Source organism: Chanodichthys erythropterus, chromosome 19 (assembly GCF_024489055.1).
Source record: "Chanodichthys erythropterus isolate Z2021 chromosome 19, ASM2448905v1, whole genome shotgun sequence".
Classification (NCBI taxonomy): domain Eukaryota; kingdom Metazoa; phylum Chordata; class Actinopteri; order Cypriniformes; family Xenocyprididae; genus Chanodichthys; species Chanodichthys erythropterus.
This window is the reverse complement of record NC_090239.1, coordinates 20231155-20251308: the sequence shown is the minus strand read 5'-3', so window position 1 is coordinate 20251308 and position 20154 is coordinate 20231155. Positions and strand designations below refer to the sequence as shown.

Here is a 20154-nt window from a genome sequence, read left to right as displayed (position 1 = left end):
TTGGGAATAGAACATGTGTACAAGGTTATGTGACATTTATAATAATGTCTCAACAAGGCAGAACAGCTCAGGACCCTCAGGAATTGTAAAACAGTGCCGAACTGAGAAGTATGGCCCTCTTTTCCTCAGCCAATGTGCCATTTATTTCACCTTTTCACAGTATTAAGAGCTGGTTTTGGGGTTTCTGTCTTGAAATGACCTGCATGGTTGTCAGTGGTCACACTGACTTTGGCAATAATTCATTCAGACAGCCCTTTCTGTGTCAAGCTGCCTTCTCTATCCTTGAATCTTACTAATTAGCTCATCTTCTCCCTCGACGTGTCTTGCCACTTTAGCTTGTCTCTTTATAATTTAAGGGTTTAAGAGGCATCTAATCACTGCAGAATGTTTTAATGTTTGATGGGTCTTTAAGTGTCATCACAGAAAATTTCACTCAAGCGAGGGAGATTAGTGTCGTATAAATGTGCAACGTAACTTGAATAAAAATGAAGTGTGATCGTATGTAATTTTGTGATGAGATTTTTATCACTTTAACTAGATTTTTGTGTTGTAAATGGGATGTATTAAGCTGTTTAATGTTATTTTTGATGCGTACGTTTGGTCCACTAACTCTTAATTCTGTTCTCCTGATGTTTTTAGGCTATTGAGACTGCACTGGATTGCCTAAAGAGTGCCAATACTGAGCCGTATTACAGACGACAGGCTTGGGAGGTGATCAAATGCTTCCTGGTGGCCATGACCAGCCTGGAGGACAACAAACATGCCCTTTACCAGCTCCTTGCCCATCCCAAGTAAGACAGTCATTCAATGTATCATGCACTGGCACCTGTGTGAATAGCTCAATATGAAACCATTTTTTTTTTTTTTATTATTATTATTTAAAATCTCAGACTGATTACTGTTATATTGTTATCTGTAAATGTTAGAAAGCCTTGTGTATATTTCTGTTTTGCATAATGGCTCATCCTGACGGCAAGAGAGTCCTGTTAAACTTAAAAAAAAGAAAGAAAAACAAAAGACTAAGTATTATTTAAATTTTTTTTGTGTACAAATTATAGCATAAAATTTGCCTTTAAAAAAAAAAAAAAAAAAACAATTAATTGAGGTAATAATCAGCATATCATTATCAAAATAATCATTAATTGCAGCCCTATTCCTGTACACTCTGAGGGTGAAATGTGCCTCTGCATTTTTCACTGTTTTTGCTATGTTTGTAGCTCCTCTGGGCCTCATCCAGCCTGGCCGCTACTGTCTACAGTGTTCAAAGGGCTAATTACTCAGAGCTGTTTCTAGTGGCTGGGCAAGAGGGTCACATAACAGAGTCATTGATCTCCACGCTGAGGCTAATTGACTGTACTTTATCTGTTTACCCCAAAAGCCAGTCGTACGTGCCCCTTTCTGAAATAACCGAGTGTCAGTTATATGGGAAGAGAGCCGCTGTCGCTGTCAGATGTCTTGATTCATGACATCTTCTCTCCCTCTTTCAGTGTGGCACACTGCTGGTCATCATGAAAAGGGCCTTTTTCAGAAGGCGGAATGCCCTCTTAATATCGCAAATGCCAGGCCGGATAATTGAGTCCCATTCAAGTGGCAGCGTTATGAATTTGAATTGATCTGACCGCTCTCTTTGGCTCAGTCCTCTCCCTAAGCCAAGCCTTTTAAATAGCGATAATGAAATGGAGCGATCCATCACCACTGCTACCGGCTTTGGCATTATAGAATGCAAGCTTGAGGAAGGATAAAACACTCACTCCATCACTGTGCTGCTATCAGCTGGGGTAAATAACCAAACATGAGACAAAATGTCAGCCAGACACAAAGCCAGACTCCCATGGGGCTCAGCTGTCCAAACACAAAAGCCTTTTATACTCGGTAATCAAATCAAATTGCCTGATTGGGTAATTCAACCTCAGGCTCTTGTAATGGAGCGAGTTCATGAATGCAATGCGAATTATGAGCTAAATCCCTTTGCTGGTTTTCAACAGCTTCACAGAGAAGTGGATCCCTAACGTGATCATCTCCCACCGGTACAAAGCCCAGGACACCCCAGCACGCAGGACGTTTGAGCAGGCCCTAACGGGGGCATTCATGTCTGCGGTCATCAAGGATCTCAGGCCTAGTGCTCTGCCTTTCGTTGCCAGCTTGATCCGCCATTACACCATGGTGGCAGTGGCTCAGCAGTGTGGTAAGGAATCTTTTTGCCTGTGTGCTAATGTCATCGATATTGAAGTTCAATCTTAAAGGGTTAGTTCACCCAAAAATGAAAATTCTGTCATTAATTACTCACCCTCATGTCGTTCCATACCCGTAAGACTTTAGTTCATCTTCGGATTGCAAATGAAGCTTCAAACACAGCATGTTTGAGCTTCCAGAAGAGGTTTGTTCTCATGCGTCATTGAGGTTCGGTTGCTTATGTTTGCTGATCAGAGTTTATATGTGAATCAAAGCCAAATTTGGACGAAACCACTAATTCATATGGATTAGTTTTCCAATCTCTTTATGAACTCTTTGAAGTGTCAAAGTTTCATTTGTGTAGGCTGTCTATGGAAGGACAGAAAGCTCTCAGATTTCATCAAAAAGATCTTCATTTGCGTTCTATTAGACAAAAGTCTAATATATCAAAAAGTCAAAACATCAGAAGTGCCATCACATAACATTCAATTTTCTGCCCTAGGTCCCTTTTTGCTGCCATGCTACCAGTCAGGCAGCCAGCCCAGCACAGCCATGTTCCACAGTGAAGAGAACGGCTCCAAAGGCATGGACCCTCTTGTGCTGATTGATGCCATCGCCATCTGCATGGCTTATGAGGAGAAGGAACTGTGCAAGATTGGGGAAGTGGCACTTGCTGTCATCTTTGATGTTGCCAGCATTATCCTGGGCTCCAAAGAAAGGGTGAGGTTTTCTCTAGATATTAGTTTTCCCACAAACCCTTTTAGAATCAGAAGGATTTTCTGTTGAAACTCGATCTGGTTCTTTTTTTTCAGGCGTGCCAGCTGCCGTTGTTCTCCTACATAGTGGAGCGACTGTGCGCATGCTGCTATGAGCAGGCCTGGTATGCTAAGCTAGGCGGAGTGGTGTCCATTAAGTTCCTGATGGAGAGGCTTCCTCTGATCTGGGTGTTGCAGAACCAGCTCACTTTTCTTAAAGCTCTGCTCTTCGTCATGATGGACCTCACAGGAGAGGTACAAACACTTTCTAATGTCATTAGAAATCATTTATCTTTGGGCTACCTGCATGAACTTCTGTATCCCATAATGTCTCTCTCAGGTGTCTAACGGTGCAGTTGCCATGGCAAAGACCACACTGGAGCAGCTGTTAATACGATGTGCCACTCCTCTAAAGGATGAGGAGAAGACTGAAGAGCTTCTGTCTGCCCAGGACAAATCCTTCCACCTGGTAACCCATGACCTGGTACGAGAGGTGACCTCTCCAAATTCCACTGTCCGCAAGCAGGCCATGCACTCTCTGCAGGTTCTGGCTCAAGTCACAGGCAAGAGCGTCACCATCATCATGGAGCCTCATAAAGAAGTGAGCATGATACACTTCAATACGATTATAGCAGGAATTTCTTTGCTGGCTCAGTCAGATTTTTACTTGCCCTGCCAACATTTTCACTGGCCCCACCATTAAAAATGATATATGATTAAAAACATTTTTATGTGTTACATTTTTTTATTTTTTTATTCAGGAGTATAGATGTCTTATTTCTAAAATAGAAATTTACTAATAATATTAATTTAAAATTATTCAAATTAAATGTTAATTTAAGTTTTCTCTGCTAAAATAGAAACCATGTCTTAATTAAAATTTAAATATCAATTTTAAATTTACATTTCTATATTTAAAAATATAAATTATTAGGTCATGCAACAATAGATGGGAAATATATTACTAGAATTTAACTCCCAATTGGCAAAGACATTTTTTAGATGTTTTAGCCTGCTAAAATAGTTATAGTGATGTGGTATTTAAATCAGCAGATTTCATGGCCACAATTTTCAATGTTTCACAGAAAAGCAAATGTTTATTTTACAAGACAACACATGCTTATATTCTATAAGATTAGATAACACTAGACTGTCCAAGTGACCTTTCCATCAACTCTCTCAACACGGGCCTAGGGCTATCACACAATTCTTATTGTTAACTTCTGAAAGGAAGCAACATTAAGTCAACTTCCTTCCTCTATTTAGGGAAAGTTTAAAACTCCTTATTTCCTCCAGGTGCTGCAGGATATGGTTCCTCCAAAGAAACACCTGCTGCGGCATCAGCCCGCCAACGCTCAGATCGGCCTGATGGAGGGCAACACGTTCTGCACCACCCTACAGCCCCGCCTCTTCACCATGGATCTCAATGTGGTGGAGCACAAAGTCTTCTACACAGAGGTCAGTCTGAAACTCTCTGCACTAAAGTGGGTACTATGAATACATCAATGTGTTGATGCTCTGTGAACTTCCTTTCTGATTGGACACAGTTGCTCAACCTGTGTGAAGCTGAAGATGCTGCCCTGATGAAGCTGCCCTGTTATAAAAGCCTTCCTTCACTGGTGCCCCTACGTATTGCCGCTCTTAGTACGTGCTACTTTTTCATTCATATATACAAGGAACTTTAAAAGCTCTGTTCCAAAACATAGTAGGCTGCTTTGCTGTTTTCTGCCTACACAGACCACTGCCTTCTAAGGTAGCATCCTAAAGTGAACCTGATAAGAACCTGGAACCTGGTATTGATTTTGAACACTTTACAGAGGCAGCAACTCTGTATGTTATTTAAATAAAACTCCTCGCATAAATCACATAGGAGGCTTTGTTGGTTGGAAAAAAATGTTGTTAGCATGTTGCTAAAGTAAAGTAGTCCATGTTTAATTAGATTTAATTTGTTTTATTGATACTTTGTGTACTTACACTACAGTTCAAAAGTTTGGGGTCAGTAAGAATTTTGTTTTAATGTTTTTGAAAAGTCTTATGCTCAGTAAAGCTGCATTTATTTGAAAACAGAAATATTATTTATTTGAAAACAAATACTGTGAAATATCATTACAATTTAAAATGACTATTTTAATATATTTTTAAATGAAATTTGTTCCTGTGATGGCAAATTTTCAGCTGCCATTACTCCAGTCTTCAGTGTCACATGATCCTTCAGAAATCATTCTAATATGCCAATTTGATGTTCAAGAAAGATTTCTTATGATCACTGCTCAAAAGTGCGGCTTAACTTTTTTTTTGCAGAAACTGTGGTACATTTATTTGAAATTGAAACATTTCTAAATGTCTATATATAGTGTCACTTTTGATCAATTTAATGCAGCCTTGTTGAATAAAAGTGTTAATTTCTTTTAAAAAGAAAGAAAAAAGTAAAACGTTTGGATCGGAAGTGAACATTTTTCTTAATCTGCATTTGCTGCAGTGCATTTTGGCATTGCATTCTCTGCTGAGGATATATGTATTGCTGAAGGGTGGCATACTCTACATTTTGAACAGTCTTTGTGCTCGTAGTATGCCTTAACATGCTGCTGCCTACATAGGCAGTTCAACTATGTATTGGAACAGAGACATAGTATTTTGATACTGATAAATGCAAATATTTTGTGTGTGTCTGGTGACTGAAAGAAAATAATACGTGTACTGGCTATTAGGGCTGTAAGCTTGTCAATCTTTTGGATTTTACTGTTTAACAATTGCTTGTCTGTTTGTCCAGATGCTCTGGCGGCCTGTAACTACCTTCCCCAGTCCCGAGAGAAGATCATAGCTGCCCTCTTCAAGGCCCTTAACTCCACTAACAGTGAGCTCCAGGAGGCCGGAGAGGCCTGCATGAGAAAGGTCAGCCCTCTCCCTCCACCAGCCTCATTTCCTTTCTCCAATCTCACTGTCTCTTCCACACTTTCCTCCTCTGCCCTGCTGCCTCTAATGAGTCCTGCCTGAAAAGATCAATACAGGATGGAGTGAAACAGGCTGAGAGGAAAATGAATTTGCCCGTGATGCATTGTCTCACTGCGGAAGGCTGGCGTGGCCTTTCTTTTTAGAGCTAGTTTAGAGTTTTTCTGCTTCTGTGAGTTGACAGGACAGTAGCGAAAGACAGGGTTTTAAGATGCCATTATCGTGTAGTCTCTCTTGTAAGGCATGTAAAAGCAGCTGTTTCTATTAAGCACCCATGGGCTGTTTAATGACCATATAAATGCGTTGAAGTCTGAATGTGTATTAATGTTCCTATGCATTTCTCAGTTCTTAGAGGGGGCTACTATTGAGGTGGATCAGATCCATACGCATATGCGTCCCTTGCTGATGATGCTTGGAGACTATCGCAGTCTGACGCTCAATGTGGTCAACAGACTGACATCCGTCACGCGACTCTTCCCCAACTCCTTCAATGACAAATTCTGTGACCAGATGATGGTAAGTTAGTACTGTAAAACAGTTTAGTGTCCATGAATACAAAAAAATGTAAGAACTAGTTTGGATTAAATATACCTTAAGCTCTATTACCACCTAAAATAATTTAGACCCTTAGTTTGTTACACTGAGTTTGTTTGTACTTATGTGCTTATGATGATAGCTCATATTTTAACCAGAATATTCCCTAGGGGCTGGGTAAAAAAATATTGATTCCTTGAACTTAATTTTTTCGTTTTTAAGACCTGATATCAATTCTTAAATGCCAAGAATTAATCTTTCATTCTATGCTATTTTCAGTTGATAAATGAACAAAACTTTGAAGCGCGCCTCCCATCTAATAAATCGCAATAATTGCTTCGAGCTTTGTTACTTTTGATATGAAACAAAGTAGCAGCTTTCAAATTCTGTAAATTTTATAACGAAATTAAAACAATTAATACAATTTTGTTGCTCCAATATGGCATGACAGATCGCTTGTAGCGCCTCAGTTCAAGCGAAGTTTCAGCATGGAGCACACGTGAACTAATCATTTCTTCCACTTTACTACTAGTTACAGCATGAAATAAACTTGAATGAACATTAGAAGGTATGTTGTAAGATACAGTACAATTTACTGAAATTGCTTAATCAGTGTTTGAAACACTGGGTGGACTACAGTAAAACAGCTTTTAAACAATGTCATGCAATGTTACATTTACTGCAGAAAAGCCATTCACTGTCCAAAAACCCATTAGTCAGCTAGAAAAATAATCTCTAGAAAGCAGCGTTTTGCAACATTTATGCATTATATTGCATATTCGTAGTATTTTTATTATTATTAAAAATGTATTGTATTAACATTATTATAAAACTTCCTTATGTGTAGGTGGCCTTTAATTTATATTATAGTGATGTATCAACTGGGGTTTCTTGTATATTGTACAGCATTAGTCAAATTTTTTTTAGTGCTGTCTATCGATTAAAAAAAATTACACGATTAATCAAACATTTTTTCTGTGATTAATCGCAATTAAAAACAAGTTTTTGTACATTTGTAATATTTTATAATGTAGTACGTTTTGTACGTTTTTAATATTTTATAATGTAGTTTCACAGTTAATCTCCAAATAAAAACATAAAGAAACAACATAAAGAAAATATAGAAATTGAATAAAGTTTATTATTATGACTTTGGTTGCTGTCACTTTAAGAGCTGCCGCTGCAGCGCATGACGCGAATCTCACACGTGTCCCACTTTCTCACAACTCTTTATTTTCATTAAAGACTTTATTAGACTTATTCAAGGCTGCTCTTTTGAGGATCCTCAACAAAACTGATATTTTTGGCATCATTATGTGTGTTATTGTTCGTTCAAGTGTGACAGAACTTGATTCTGGCACGCCATCCATGCGCACGATACCGGCGTGCATCTTTCTGTGCATAATGTGTGTGACAGGAAATTCACAGACAGCGCATTCTCTTTTTCTCTTTTGGCATGCTTAAATGGTTTATATACGTGAATAAGAGTGTGATCATATATTGTAATGTAATAATGAAAAAATGGATGCTGTGTTAATTGCGTTAAATAGGAAAAAATGAATTGCATGTGTTAACATGTTAACGTTGACGGCACTCTTTTTGAAGAAAAATTGCCATCTACGTACCTGGTAGGCCTCAATTAACCGTTATTGAATCGTGAATCAAAGTTGAATTGAATCATGAAATTTGTGTCAGTGCCCAGCCCTACTATTGATACAGATGCATTAGATAACTGCTTAATCAATTATAACACTGTTGCATGAGTGGACAGATCCTGTTTGTTTGAATTTGAAGTTTGTTAAAATAACAATTATGGGTGTGATGTGACAAAACACCTTATGTAAAAACATATGTGAAACACCTTTGAACCTTACCCGTAATTATAAATTAATATATAAATATGTGTGTGTTTTTGTAATTTATTAAAATTTTTTTTTTTTGATATTTTCGTAGATATTTTTAAACTCCTTTTTTCAAAGGGTTCAAGAGTATAGCAGATAATGGTAGAATACACTACATTATTCAAAGAATTTAAACAGTCAAGAAAACAGACTCGATGTTTTTCCTGCTCTTGCAGCAACATCTGCGTAAATGGATGGAGGTGGTGGTGATCACGCATAAAGGAGGCCAGCGTAGTGATGGCAGTGTGAGTATAAGCTTGTTTTTATATATCTGTATGCTGGGGTTTGTTGGTCTTTGATGCCAGCAAAGGCCAGTATTTTGCTTTCCTTGAATTATTTGTTGAACTTAACAAGGGTGAAGCTTCGTAATTTATCCGTGAGCGGAAGGGTTATGTGGATATGGAGAGCTGAGATGAGCGGTCTGGACTGGACTCCCCCTCCAGCCCAGGTCGCCCCACTCAGACTCTGTGAGTGGCCATATTACAATCAATGATTAATTAGGCGCCATCCACCCCCAGGCCGCCTAAGTAACGAGCCTCAGAGTTCTGGATCCTCGTTATCTTGTTGGACAGATAACCTTGTAGAGTAAGAAAAGGTGAGGGGGGAAAAAGTCTTGCTGTTTCCATGCTTCAAAACGAGCTGCCATTCTTTCTGTCTCGTTCACACCCTGCCTTTCTCTAAAATATATTATAATTACATGCAAATTGGCCCTCTGTTCCTGCAGTTCTTAATATTCTTACAACAATGACAGAATGACCAGCCATACATGACAATGAGGTGGGGTCAGTCAGGTTCAGGGTTGGAGGGGTGGGGGGCATTCAGAACACTAGTTCCAGAAGATTAGTTTAGTCATACAGAGAAAAAGAAGGTCGATTCAGGGAGACCGTACAGATTTAGCCTTCATACTCAGATAAGCCCATGCTGGGGTGCTAGTTCTGTACAGGGTTTGTTCCTCATTGCTTGTTTTTCAATGTTTCCTCAGTGTAAAAATATTTTGACAGCGTCCAAAAAATAGTGAGAATGTGCACTCAGGGATCATGAAGACTGTGGATTGTTTTTCTGTGCCATGCGTTACAAAAGGAAATTTTTATTCAAATTTTTCTCAAAAAAATGTGGTTCATATTTTACCCCTAGTGAGAATTTTTCCCCAAAATATATGCTATTTATTAAGACTGCTAAGATTTTGGCATTATGACATTTATACTTATTTTACCCCCTGAATTATTCTTACTGTAATGCAAAAAAAAAAAAAAAAAAGGTTTTTATATGCATTTATTCATCATTGCAGCATTGGTTGCAATGTCTTTTAAAAAATTTAGTTTTTTAAAGACATTACAACAAATGCTGCCATGATATTTTGCTGTTGAAGTTAGGGATGCACTGTTACCATAACTCGCATTGATATCGTTCCCAAAACTGTGCTCATGTACTCTTACTTGTTCTCATTAAAATACTCTAATACCAAAAACTGATAAAATGCAGTGTGAGTGCAGTGTTTGTGTCCACACAAAGAAATACTAGAACATGTAACAGAACGGAGAGCAGAATGGAGATATCCAAGATTAAGGATGTCTGTTGTAAATGTTTCTAATTTAGGGGTGGGCGATATGATCAAAATCTTATATCACAATCTGAATAATTGTATAACATCATATATCATGGTATAGTTATTTTTTGCTTTAAATTAAAATTTTTATTTTAAAATTTGATACCATTGAAATTTCATAAAACTCGTCACCAATTTCAGTATCAATATGACTAAGTTAAAGTAAAAAAAATAAATAAAAATTAGCTAACTGAAGACAAGTAAATAGTCAGCGATAATAGGAACCAAAACAATTTATTTCAAACAATAGGACAAAAAAAACACAATTGAACAAAGACAGTCAAAAAGAGCTACCTGAAAAATTAAAGAACTAGAAATAAAAATACAAAAGAAAAAAAAATACAAATGAAATGGACCTACCTGAAAAACTTCAAGCGCTAGATAGGCCTATAAACAGGCTATTACATACATTTTACGATTTAAAGTAATATACAAAAAACACTGCATTGTCTTCACTGTATAAATTTAATATACATTTATTGAAGTTACAACAGCGATTCAGTCAAGAGTAATAAGATGTTTTGGTTAACGATAATGGCTGCAGATATATTAGGCTGCTGTCACTTTAAGACCGAAGGGACTGATCTAATACATGTGCTTTCACGTAGACATAAACTAGGGCTGGGCGATATATCGCATGCGATTGTCACGCGCATTTCGTCAGTAAAGCCGGTTCCCTGATTACTGCTAAATTGCCATCTCCTGCTTTCAAATGGAGTGGCATTTAATAGACAGAACCATAGTTCACTGACAAGCTACGCAGTATCGCGTTCATTATCGAAGGCGATTCATCTGCGTTATTGCGTAGCTTGTCAGTGAACTATGGTTCTGTCTATTAAATGGCGCTTCATTTGAAAGCAGGTGATGGCGATTTAGCGGTAATCAGGGAACCGGCTTTACTGCCCAAATGCGCGTGACAATTGCATGCGATATATTGCCCAGCCCTAACATAAACGACTGTGTTTACAAGGATACTCGCAAATACTGCATTTTGACACATTAAGTACGTGTATTTGACTGTTCAAGCCCAACAAGCTGCCAAAAAGAACTCAATTCAGTACTCACACGCTATATGAGCAGTGGCTTTTTGTTCGCACGTTTCAGGTGTGCACTCTGTCTCTCAGACAGTGTGCACATATGCTGAAAAGAGTTCTCTTTTGCTGCTTATTGCACTTGATTGGTTTAAAATCACTTTTTTTAAACCGCAAAGCTTAAAACGCAAATTATACTTTTCTTGACTATGCAGCACAGCGATAGAGAGGATATTTTCTACTGATTAATCAGGTCTACTGGTATATTGCCCACCCCTAATCTAATTAATAGAATATTAAACATAAATTTAATATTCACATCTGTATAACTCTTGTTCGTGAGCTGATAAAATGAAACAAACGCATTTGATTGAGTGCGCAGAGGAAAGATGTGGAAAACATCATGTGATTACTGTACTGCTGCAATTGAGTAGCTCTAAATGTGTGCCATTAAATGAAATATAAAATACAAGAGAAAGGTGAAATGAACATTGAAAGTAACAGAAGCCTGTGCATTTTAATAGGCATAAATAAGCATGAAAATGACTAAACAAATTAAGCCAAGTATGGTTTATGTATTTTTTTTTGGTTTCTCTTCCCAATATTCTTTAAAATGTACAAATTCAATGAAAATACAGGTATCGGCATCAGAAAGGACCAAATATGAAAGTATCTCTGTCATATTCTTTAGAGAGAAATGTTTTATTTGGCATTACAGTAATTTTTTATAAAAAAATTATGGTAAAGACAATATCAGATGGATTACAGTAATAAACAAAATGTAATAAATAAAATGTGCTTTTGTATTCCTGAAAATCTCAATACAAAAAATACTAATATATGATCCTGATTGTTTTCTCTTTTTTTTTGACATTTCTCAAGTTTTGTGAGATTCACTTAGATATTTATAATACAATATAATGTGTGTATGTATGTGTATATAAAATATTATCCCCAATATAAAACATTATTTAAAATGTTTATGGTGCCTTTGTCTGTTATTCAATTATGGAGAGGCGATGCAGATAATTAAAATGCGTTTAAATGTTAAGAAATGATCATTGATTTTTGCAATTATTTAGCACTATGATCTTAATCCCTGTGCTTATGTAGGATGCCCTTCTCACTAATTAATCAGTGCTGAGTATTACCACCCAAGATATCTCTCACCTTCAGTTTCCACACTGAAAATCAATGGACCTGTGGATGGAGTCCAGCTGAAATGCTGCCCATTCCATCTCTAGCTTTTTTACCTCTGGTTTTTTGATTTTGCCTTCTGCACTGAATTATTTTTTATTATTTTTTATTTTTTTGCAACTTGAGTTAGAAACAAGTGCGCAGCCCAGAAGGAAGATTCCTCTGCACAGAAATACACACACCCCTCACCATTCACCTGAACCCATCCCCTCAATCCATACAGTGCTCATTACCCACACTGCTTTGCTGATTGTTTGTTGTCTCCTGTTCTGGCGCAGCCTGCCATGGAGGGTGTAGAGGTGAGATGGCGGCCTGCTGTGGGGTCTTCACTGGCTCCGCTCTCATTGTGCTCGTGGTTACTCTGTGCTAGTGGAGTCTTTGTAACTGTATCTCTGTCCGTGGTGTTGTGTTTGATCCCTAAGTTTCACGTTTCTGAGGTGGTCCCTCTCAAACTTGCGTATGATGCACCAATGGCTCTGTGATTGTTTTTCCAGGAACCAACCTGCCACTGTGACTTTCCTGCAAATGTTCCCCAACTTGTCACTGTTGATTATATATTACAGGAGGCTAGGCTTGGTTTTTCACTACTGGTTATCATTAACAATCACTGTGATGCATTCCTCTGTTCACCTTTGCAGGAAATGAGGATCTGTTCAGCCATTATAAACCTTTTCCATCTGATACCAGCTGCTCCACAGACCCTGGTCAAACCTTTGCTTGAGGTGGTCATGAAGACGGAGAGGGCAATGCTCATAGAGGTACAGTCTAATCTGCATGCAAAAATACATGCCAAGTGCATGCCAGCTAAAGGGAATGCTAGTCAGTTTGTTTGAACTGAGCCTGTTAATTAATCAGTGCATTATGCAAGTCATTTAAATATTTGATCAAGTAATCAAATTAATCAAAGATAATCACATATCAATATTTATATCACCCCACAAATGAAGATAATTCAAAGACTAATGTGTCAGATTTGTAAATCATTGAATAGACTATATATTCACACACTACTGTTTAAAAGTTTTTTTTTTTTAAATTAATACTTTTATTTACCAAGGATGTATTAAATTGATCTAAAATGACAGAAATCTTTTACCACATTGTAAATGTTTTTACTATTTAAAATCAATCATTTTCTTTTGAACTTTTTTTTTTTTAAAGAATCCTGAAAAACAACTGTTTTCAACATTGACAATAAGAAAAGTTTCTTGAGCACCAGATCAGTGCATTAGAATGAGTTCTAAAGGATCATGTGACATTGATTGAAGACTGGACTAACGGCTGCTGAAAGTTCAACTTTGCCATCACAGAAATAAATTACATTTTAAAAAATAGAAAAGTTATCTTTTAATAGTAATATTTCATAATATCACTGTTTTGGTTAAATGAATGCATCTTTGGTAAGCTCACTGATTTGAAGGTTTTTATACTGTGTGAATATTGTGGATTTTATGCAATTCTTTTGTTTTGATGTTTTTACTCCACAGGCAGGCAGTCCCTTTAGAGAGCCGCTGATCAAGTTCCTGACGCGTCATCCATCTCAAACAGTAGAGCTGTTCATGATGGAGGCCACTCTCAACGACCCACAGTGGAGCCGCATGTTTATGGTGTTTATTTTTTTTCTGTCCATACCTCATACTGTATTTTGTGTCTTTGTTTAAAAAATTATGAATGTTACATTTTTTTCCCTTCATCTTTTTTACCATTATTCTTTTGCAGAGCTTCTTGAAGCACAAAGATGCCAAGCCACTTCGAGATGTCTTGGCTTCTAACCCAAATCGGTTTGTCCCTCTGCTGGTTCCAGCTGGGCCTGCAGCAACTGTGAGACCCGGGTCTCCCTCCACCAGCACCGCTCGCCTTGATCTGCAGTTCCAGGCCATTAAAGTGGGCCACACTCTCTTAACTGAATCTTTTACTGTTAGATTTGATGTAATGTGTTCATTTGTAGAGCCTGAATATTAATGAGCATTCAAACACTTCTTCAGATCATAAGTATCATTGTGAAAAATGATGAAGGATGGTTGGCGGGTCAGCACTCTCTAGTGAGTCAACTCAGACGTGTATGGGTCAGCGAGGCCTTCCAGGAACGCCACCGCAAAGACAACATGGCTGCAACCAACTGGAAAGAGCCCAAACTTCTAGCATTCTGTCTGCTTAGCTACTGCAAGTAAGTGTTTTCTGTTTGGTGGTTTTGTGGTTCAGAAATGAAATGAAACGCTTAAAGGGTTAGTTCACCCAAAAATGAAAATGTAAGTTTCTTTAATTACTCACCCTCATGTCGTTCCGCACCAGTAAGATCTTCTTTCATCTTCGGGACACAAATTAAGATATTTTTTATAAAATCCGATGGCTCGTGAGGCCTGCATTGAGAGCAAGTTAACTTAGACTTTCAAATGTCCAGAAAGACTTTTGAAACATACTAAAAACTTTTTTTTAACAGTTCATGTGACTACTGTGGTTCAACATTAATGTTATGAAGCAACAAGAATACTTTTTGTGCTCCAAAAAAACAAAATAGCGAGTTTATTCAACAATATCTAGCACTCGTCACTGAACTAAATACCACTGATTTGAAACAAAAGATTCGTTAAGCTTCGAAGCTTCATGAAGCAGTGTTTAGTTCAGTGACGAGTGCTAGATATTGTTGAATAAAGTCGTTATTTAGTTTTTTTTGGCACACAAAGTATTCTCATCGCTTCACAACATTTAAGGTTGAACCATTGTAGTCACATGAACTGTTTTAAATATGTTTTTAGTAGCTTTCTGGGCATTTGAAAGTCTAAGTTAACTTGCCCTCAATGCAGGCCTCACGAGCCTTCAGATTTTATCCGATGTTCCGAAGATGAATGACTGTCTTACGGGTGTGGAGCGACATGAGGGTGAGTAATTAAAGACAGAATTTTCATTTTTGGGTGAACTAAACTAATGGTGTTGCACATATTTTGAGTGGTGTTATTAACTTGGAAAATGGAAATACAACATGTTTCACTTTGATTTTGAAACTAAAGTTGTGCATTTTCCTTCAGACGCAACTACTCTGAGATTGAGCTGCTCTTTCAGCTTTTGAGAGCCTTCACTGGTCGCTTCCTGTGCAATATGACCTTCCTGAAGGAGTACATGGAGGAAGAGATCCCCAAGAACTACAGCATCACACACAAACGAGCGCTCTTCTTCCGCTTTGTAGAGTTCAATGACCCACACTTCAATGATGAGCTTAAGGCGAAGGTGAGGTTATACCATTAATACTGCTGTGAGTTTTAATATGCGAGGAGAAATGATGAAATTTGCTTTTGTGAAGACCTCTCATTTTTAATTAAGAGCTACCATGAGTGTGACTGATTCTATGACACGGACCTCTATGGTCAACATTATAAATTCCACCTTTCTGTTCAGAGAGGCCCAGCGTCACGCTCTCTTAGCACTGACCATCTAATGCAGCTAACAACCAGCCCCTGCTGAATATGTATGTTTGAGAAGGGGAAGGTGACAGGGACTGACCGTGCATGACACACTTGGCTCTCAAAGGCACGTCTTCACCGTCATCCGAAGTCTTTGAAGAACGCTAATGAATATTTATCTGCAGATTACTCTAATATCCATTGCTCATATGCTGAGGGGTTTGCCTTTAATCATCCCTGGAGAAGATGGGACATTTTTCTTCTAGCTTGGATGCACCAGTAATTCAGATGTTAACTTGTTTGGTGACATTTTCACCATCACTGAGGCAAAACTGAAAATAATCTTGCCTTTAGTTTTAAATGACAAAATATCACATACTTTTTTTTACTGGTCCCTTCTGATTTATTCTCTGAGCATTATTTGTCTAGCCCTGTGAAGGGGTGTTTTATAGTTGGCGAGCACTACCTTGAGTACATGGACCCACCGGTAAATGGGTCATTGTGGTATTCAAAGGCTGCTCTTCTTATTCCCACTTCATTTTTATTCATGTGAAAGAATTCCATCAAGTTTGAGAAAAAGATCAAATGCCAGTTGATTAAAATGAACTGGATGTTCTCCTCCAAATGCCACCCTCTCTATTGACAATGAGAAACGGTAGCAGTTCATTGGCAGATAGTCTTCACAGTTTTGATGGCTGAGGCCATTCCTGCTCTTCTAAATCACCCCTCACAGCCAAACAGACGTTGCATCCCATACATTACCCAGGAGAGAGCTCGGCAGCTGCACGCTCTTAACAGAATACATGTTTAAGGTGATGTTTTCAGGCAGCTGGAGCCTCGGTGGTTTGGGCTGTGATGGATTGTGTAGAAAAAGATTTTTTGTGATCCATCAGTCATGTGAACGGTAGAGGGGCTCATTAGGACGAGGGATAATGAAGGAACACCTGCAGCCCTACGGCACCAATGTTTGAATAAATCCACATGCTGATGCACACTCCAGATATTAAACAACACAACCATTGTGTCTGACTGGACAAACCATTGTTTCATCGAAGTACAAACCTAGTATTATCCCATAGCTTAAATTAGCGTTCAAAGACACTAATTATACAATACATAAGAGATGACATCTGGAAACAATATTGGAGGAATTCAGGGTTTTAAGCATCTAAAAACATGGCTAAAAATCATCATCAGAGTGGTTAATAACAGTGAGCTTTCAAATTAACTGAATCTGAGCTGCCACTTTGTGCTTGTCCCTGTCTCTTCTGTCATCATACATGTTAATGGCTTTATTTATGCTGGAGCTGCCAAAACAGCCCTGGTGTTGATCATTTAAGCAAATTCAATCAATTTAGTAAATTACAATGCTTGAAACAATGTTGATATAGTTGTATATTGTCAATAAAATAATTATTATATTATTATATAAATATAAATATTTTAAAGGGTTAGTTCACCCAAAAATGAAAATTCTGTAATTTATTACTCACCCTCATGCCGTTCCACACCTGTAAGACCTTCGTTAATCTTCGGAACACAAATTAAGATATTTTAGTTGAAATCCGATGGCTCAGTGAGGCCTGCATAGGGAGCAATGACATTTCATCTCAAGATCCATAAAGGTACTAAAAACATATTTAAATCGGTTCATGTGAGTACAGTGGTTCAATATTAATATTATAAAGCGACCAAGAATATTTTTGGTGCGCCAAAAAAAATAAAAAATAAAAAATAACGACTTATTTAATGATGGCCGATTTCAAAACACTGCTTCAGGAAGCATCGAAGCATTATGAATCAGTGTATTAAATCTGCTGTTCGGAGCGCCAAAGTCATGTGATTTCAGCCGTTGGCAGTTTGACACGTGATCTGAATCATGATTCGATACACTGAAATGTCATTGCTCCCTATGAAGGAATATCTTAATTTGTGTTCCGAATATTAGCGAAGTCTTACGGCTGTGGAATGGCATGAGGGTAAGTAATAAATGACAGAATTTTCATTTTTGGGTGAACTAACCCTTTAACAATAAGTACATCTAAACAAAATAAGTAAACCAAACATTATTAAAACAATATACATTTTAATTAAAGGCCATTTGAAGTATGGGTCAAAATTATGGCTGAAAAATTAAAAACCTCATTTGAGAGCACTGAATGTGTCTGTTTTTTTATGTAAATACATAAATTTAGCTTGTATATTATTTTTTGTTCATTGTCCAGGTGTTGCAGCACATCCTGAACCCAGCCTTCCTGTACAGCTTTGAGAAAGGGGAAGGCGAGCAACTCCTTGGGCCACCCAATCCAGAGGGTGACAACCCTGAGAGCATCACTAGTGTCTTCATCACCAAGGTAAACCCTATCCAGCAGCTTCAGACCAGCTGCAGTGGCAGTGCTGTCACACACTCTCTCTTTATTGAGTCACTAGTTCATCTCGGATGACCTCTGGCTGTTATTTCACTGGCAGATATTTCAAGGCCGCACCTAAAGGTCATAGTGTTTGTTTTTCAAAGTAACCCAATGTGACACAGAGGTGAAGGTTAATAGCCTTCATTTAATTCACTCTCAAATTGATTGTCCTTCCCCTGCTGTTAATCATAGCAAAGAGCAAACCAATCAGTCTGATTGTTCCCAGGGTCTGTTTTCAACACCTCCAGCAGAAGAGGAACCTGTTGAAGTTGAAATAAACATTTAAGTCTGCTGTACATCACAGGCGTGGCCTCAAGGCACTGAAAACAATGCATCTTTTAGTGTGTTTTGACATAAACCCCTCTCTTTCTTGTAGGTTCTTGACCCTGAGAAGCAGGCAGATCTGGCAGACTCATTGAGGATCTACTTGCTTCAGTTCTCGACCCTGCTGGTAGAGCACGCACCTCACCACATCCATGACAACAACAAGAGCAGGAACAGCAAGCTGAGGCGTCTCATGACCTTTGCTTGGCCGTGCCTGCTCCCCAAAACCTGTGTGGATCCGGCCTGCAAGTACAGCGGCCACCTCTTGCTGGCTCACATTATCGCCAAGTTTGCCATTCACAAGAAGATTGTGTTACAGGTGAGCATGCACTGAAATTGCATAGAAAATATTGGTCCAAAATAGTAAGAGAAATTATTTATTTAACAGCTGATAACTGAATCTTTGACATGGAGAAAAAACAGCAAGCCTGTGAAAATTATTCGGGTTTAATCATTTAGTATAATCACCAGTTGATGATATCAGATATGATGTTGGCAAAAGATACATTTTGTATAAATATGTTGTAGAGTACAGATGTTATTTGTATGACCTAAAACCAATTAGTTTTTTGTGTATCAAAAAATGTTTTTGAAAATATACACTACCATTCAAAAGTTTGGGGTCTGTAAGATTTTTTTAAAAATTGTTTTTAAAGGAAGTTTCCAAGGCTGCATTTATTTTATCAATAAAACTGTAATTATATTTTACAATATTAGTTTTTACTATTATACACAAGCTTTCTTTTTTAAATTTATTTTAAAAATGTAGTTTATTCCTCTAATGACAAAGCTGAACATTCAGCAGCCATTACTCAGTCTTCGGCATCACATGATCCTTCAGAGAAAAGTCTAATGTTCTAGTAATTCAGTTTGGTAATACAAAGCTTTTTTTATCAATGTGGAAAATAGTTGTGCTGCTTTATATTTTTGTGAAATATTTATATTTGAAATAGAGCTGTTTTGTAAGGTTATAAATGTATTTACCATCACTTTTGACCAATTTAAAGCATCCTTGCTTAATAAAACTATTAATTTCTTAAAAAAAAAAAAAAAAAAATCATACTGACCCCAAACCTTTAAATGGTTCGTCTAAGTCAATATGTTGATAAAGTACATTTTTCTATTTTGTCATTTTATTTAAATAATTTAAAGATCATTAGATTCTATATGTTGTTGTGAAGTCACACCAATTGAAGGAAATAATGTTAGTCGTTTGTCTAGAATTTTTTGGCTTGGGACATGATGAAATTCAAATAACCTATAGATTTGGGCTGTTGAATCTGTTTTGTTTTTGTTTTGTTTTTTTGTTTTTTTTCTTCCTGAAATAATTAACCCATAAAAAAATAAGACATTTACAAACAAGTATGATTTTAGGCCTTTGTTGATAAAATAAATTTCTCAAACCCAAATTCCACACTTACCTCAGTATTGCAAAGGATGGAGCTTTTGCTACTCAAAGTTTAGTCTTTTGGGAAGTCACTTCAGTCAGCTACTACTGTTAAATGCTGCTAAACGTCAATGTATCTGTTGTGTGCAGGTTTTCCACAGTCTGCTAAAGGCTCATACAATGGAGGCACGTGCCATTGTTCGGCAGGCCATGGCAATTCTCACACCAGCTGTACCTGCTCGGATGGAGGACGGTCATCAAATGCTCACTCACTGGACTCGCAAGATCATTGTGGAGGAGGGCCACACAGTTCCCCAACTTGTCCATATACTTCATCTCATTGTACAGCATTTCAGAGTATGTAACATCACTTAACCATCCCTAAAGATCATTTTCATACTAATGTCACCCATATTACATCTAGTGCATATCAACATTGTATTTGATTTGTAATCATAAGACTTTCACTGTAATAGGTTTCTTTGGGCT

At 37.6% G+C, this 20154-nt stretch overlaps 1 protein-coding gene across 2 annotated transcripts in view; it reads left to right on the top strand.

The window, feature by feature from the left end:
- The window catches only part of trrap (transformation/transcription domain-associated protein), a 100192-nt gene that overhangs the window by 16221 nt on the left and 63817 nt on the right, over window positions 1–20154 (top strand). For both annotated transcript variants that reach the window (XM_067368828.1, XM_067368827.1), the window contains exons 21-38: window positions 640–791; window positions 1986–2185; window positions 2675–2892; window positions 2985–3182; window positions 3268–3528; window positions 4224–4385; window positions 4475–4571; window positions 5698–5819; window positions 6222–6392; window positions 8488–8556; window positions 12784–12903; window positions 13633–13752; window positions 13865–14029; window positions 14131–14312; window positions 15172–15370; window positions 17769–17897; window positions 18331–18597; window positions 19816–20022. In XM_067368828.1, coding sequence (XP_067224929.1) covers window positions 640–791; window positions 1986–2185; window positions 2675–2892; window positions 2985–3182; window positions 3268–3528; window positions 4224–4385; window positions 4475–4571; window positions 5698–5819; window positions 6222–6392; window positions 8488–8556; window positions 12784–12903; window positions 13633–13752; window positions 13865–14029; window positions 14131–14312; window positions 15172–15370; window positions 17769–17897; window positions 18331–18597; window positions 19816–20022 — 3039 coding nt within the window. The remainder of the gene's footprint in view (window positions 1–639; window positions 792–1985; window positions 2186–2674; window positions 2893–2984; window positions 3183–3267; window positions 3529–4223; window positions 4386–4474; window positions 4572–5697; window positions 5820–6221; window positions 6393–8487; window positions 8557–12783; window positions 12904–13632; window positions 13753–13864; window positions 14030–14130; window positions 14313–15171; window positions 15371–17768; window positions 17898–18330; window positions 18598–19815; window positions 20023–20154) is intronic.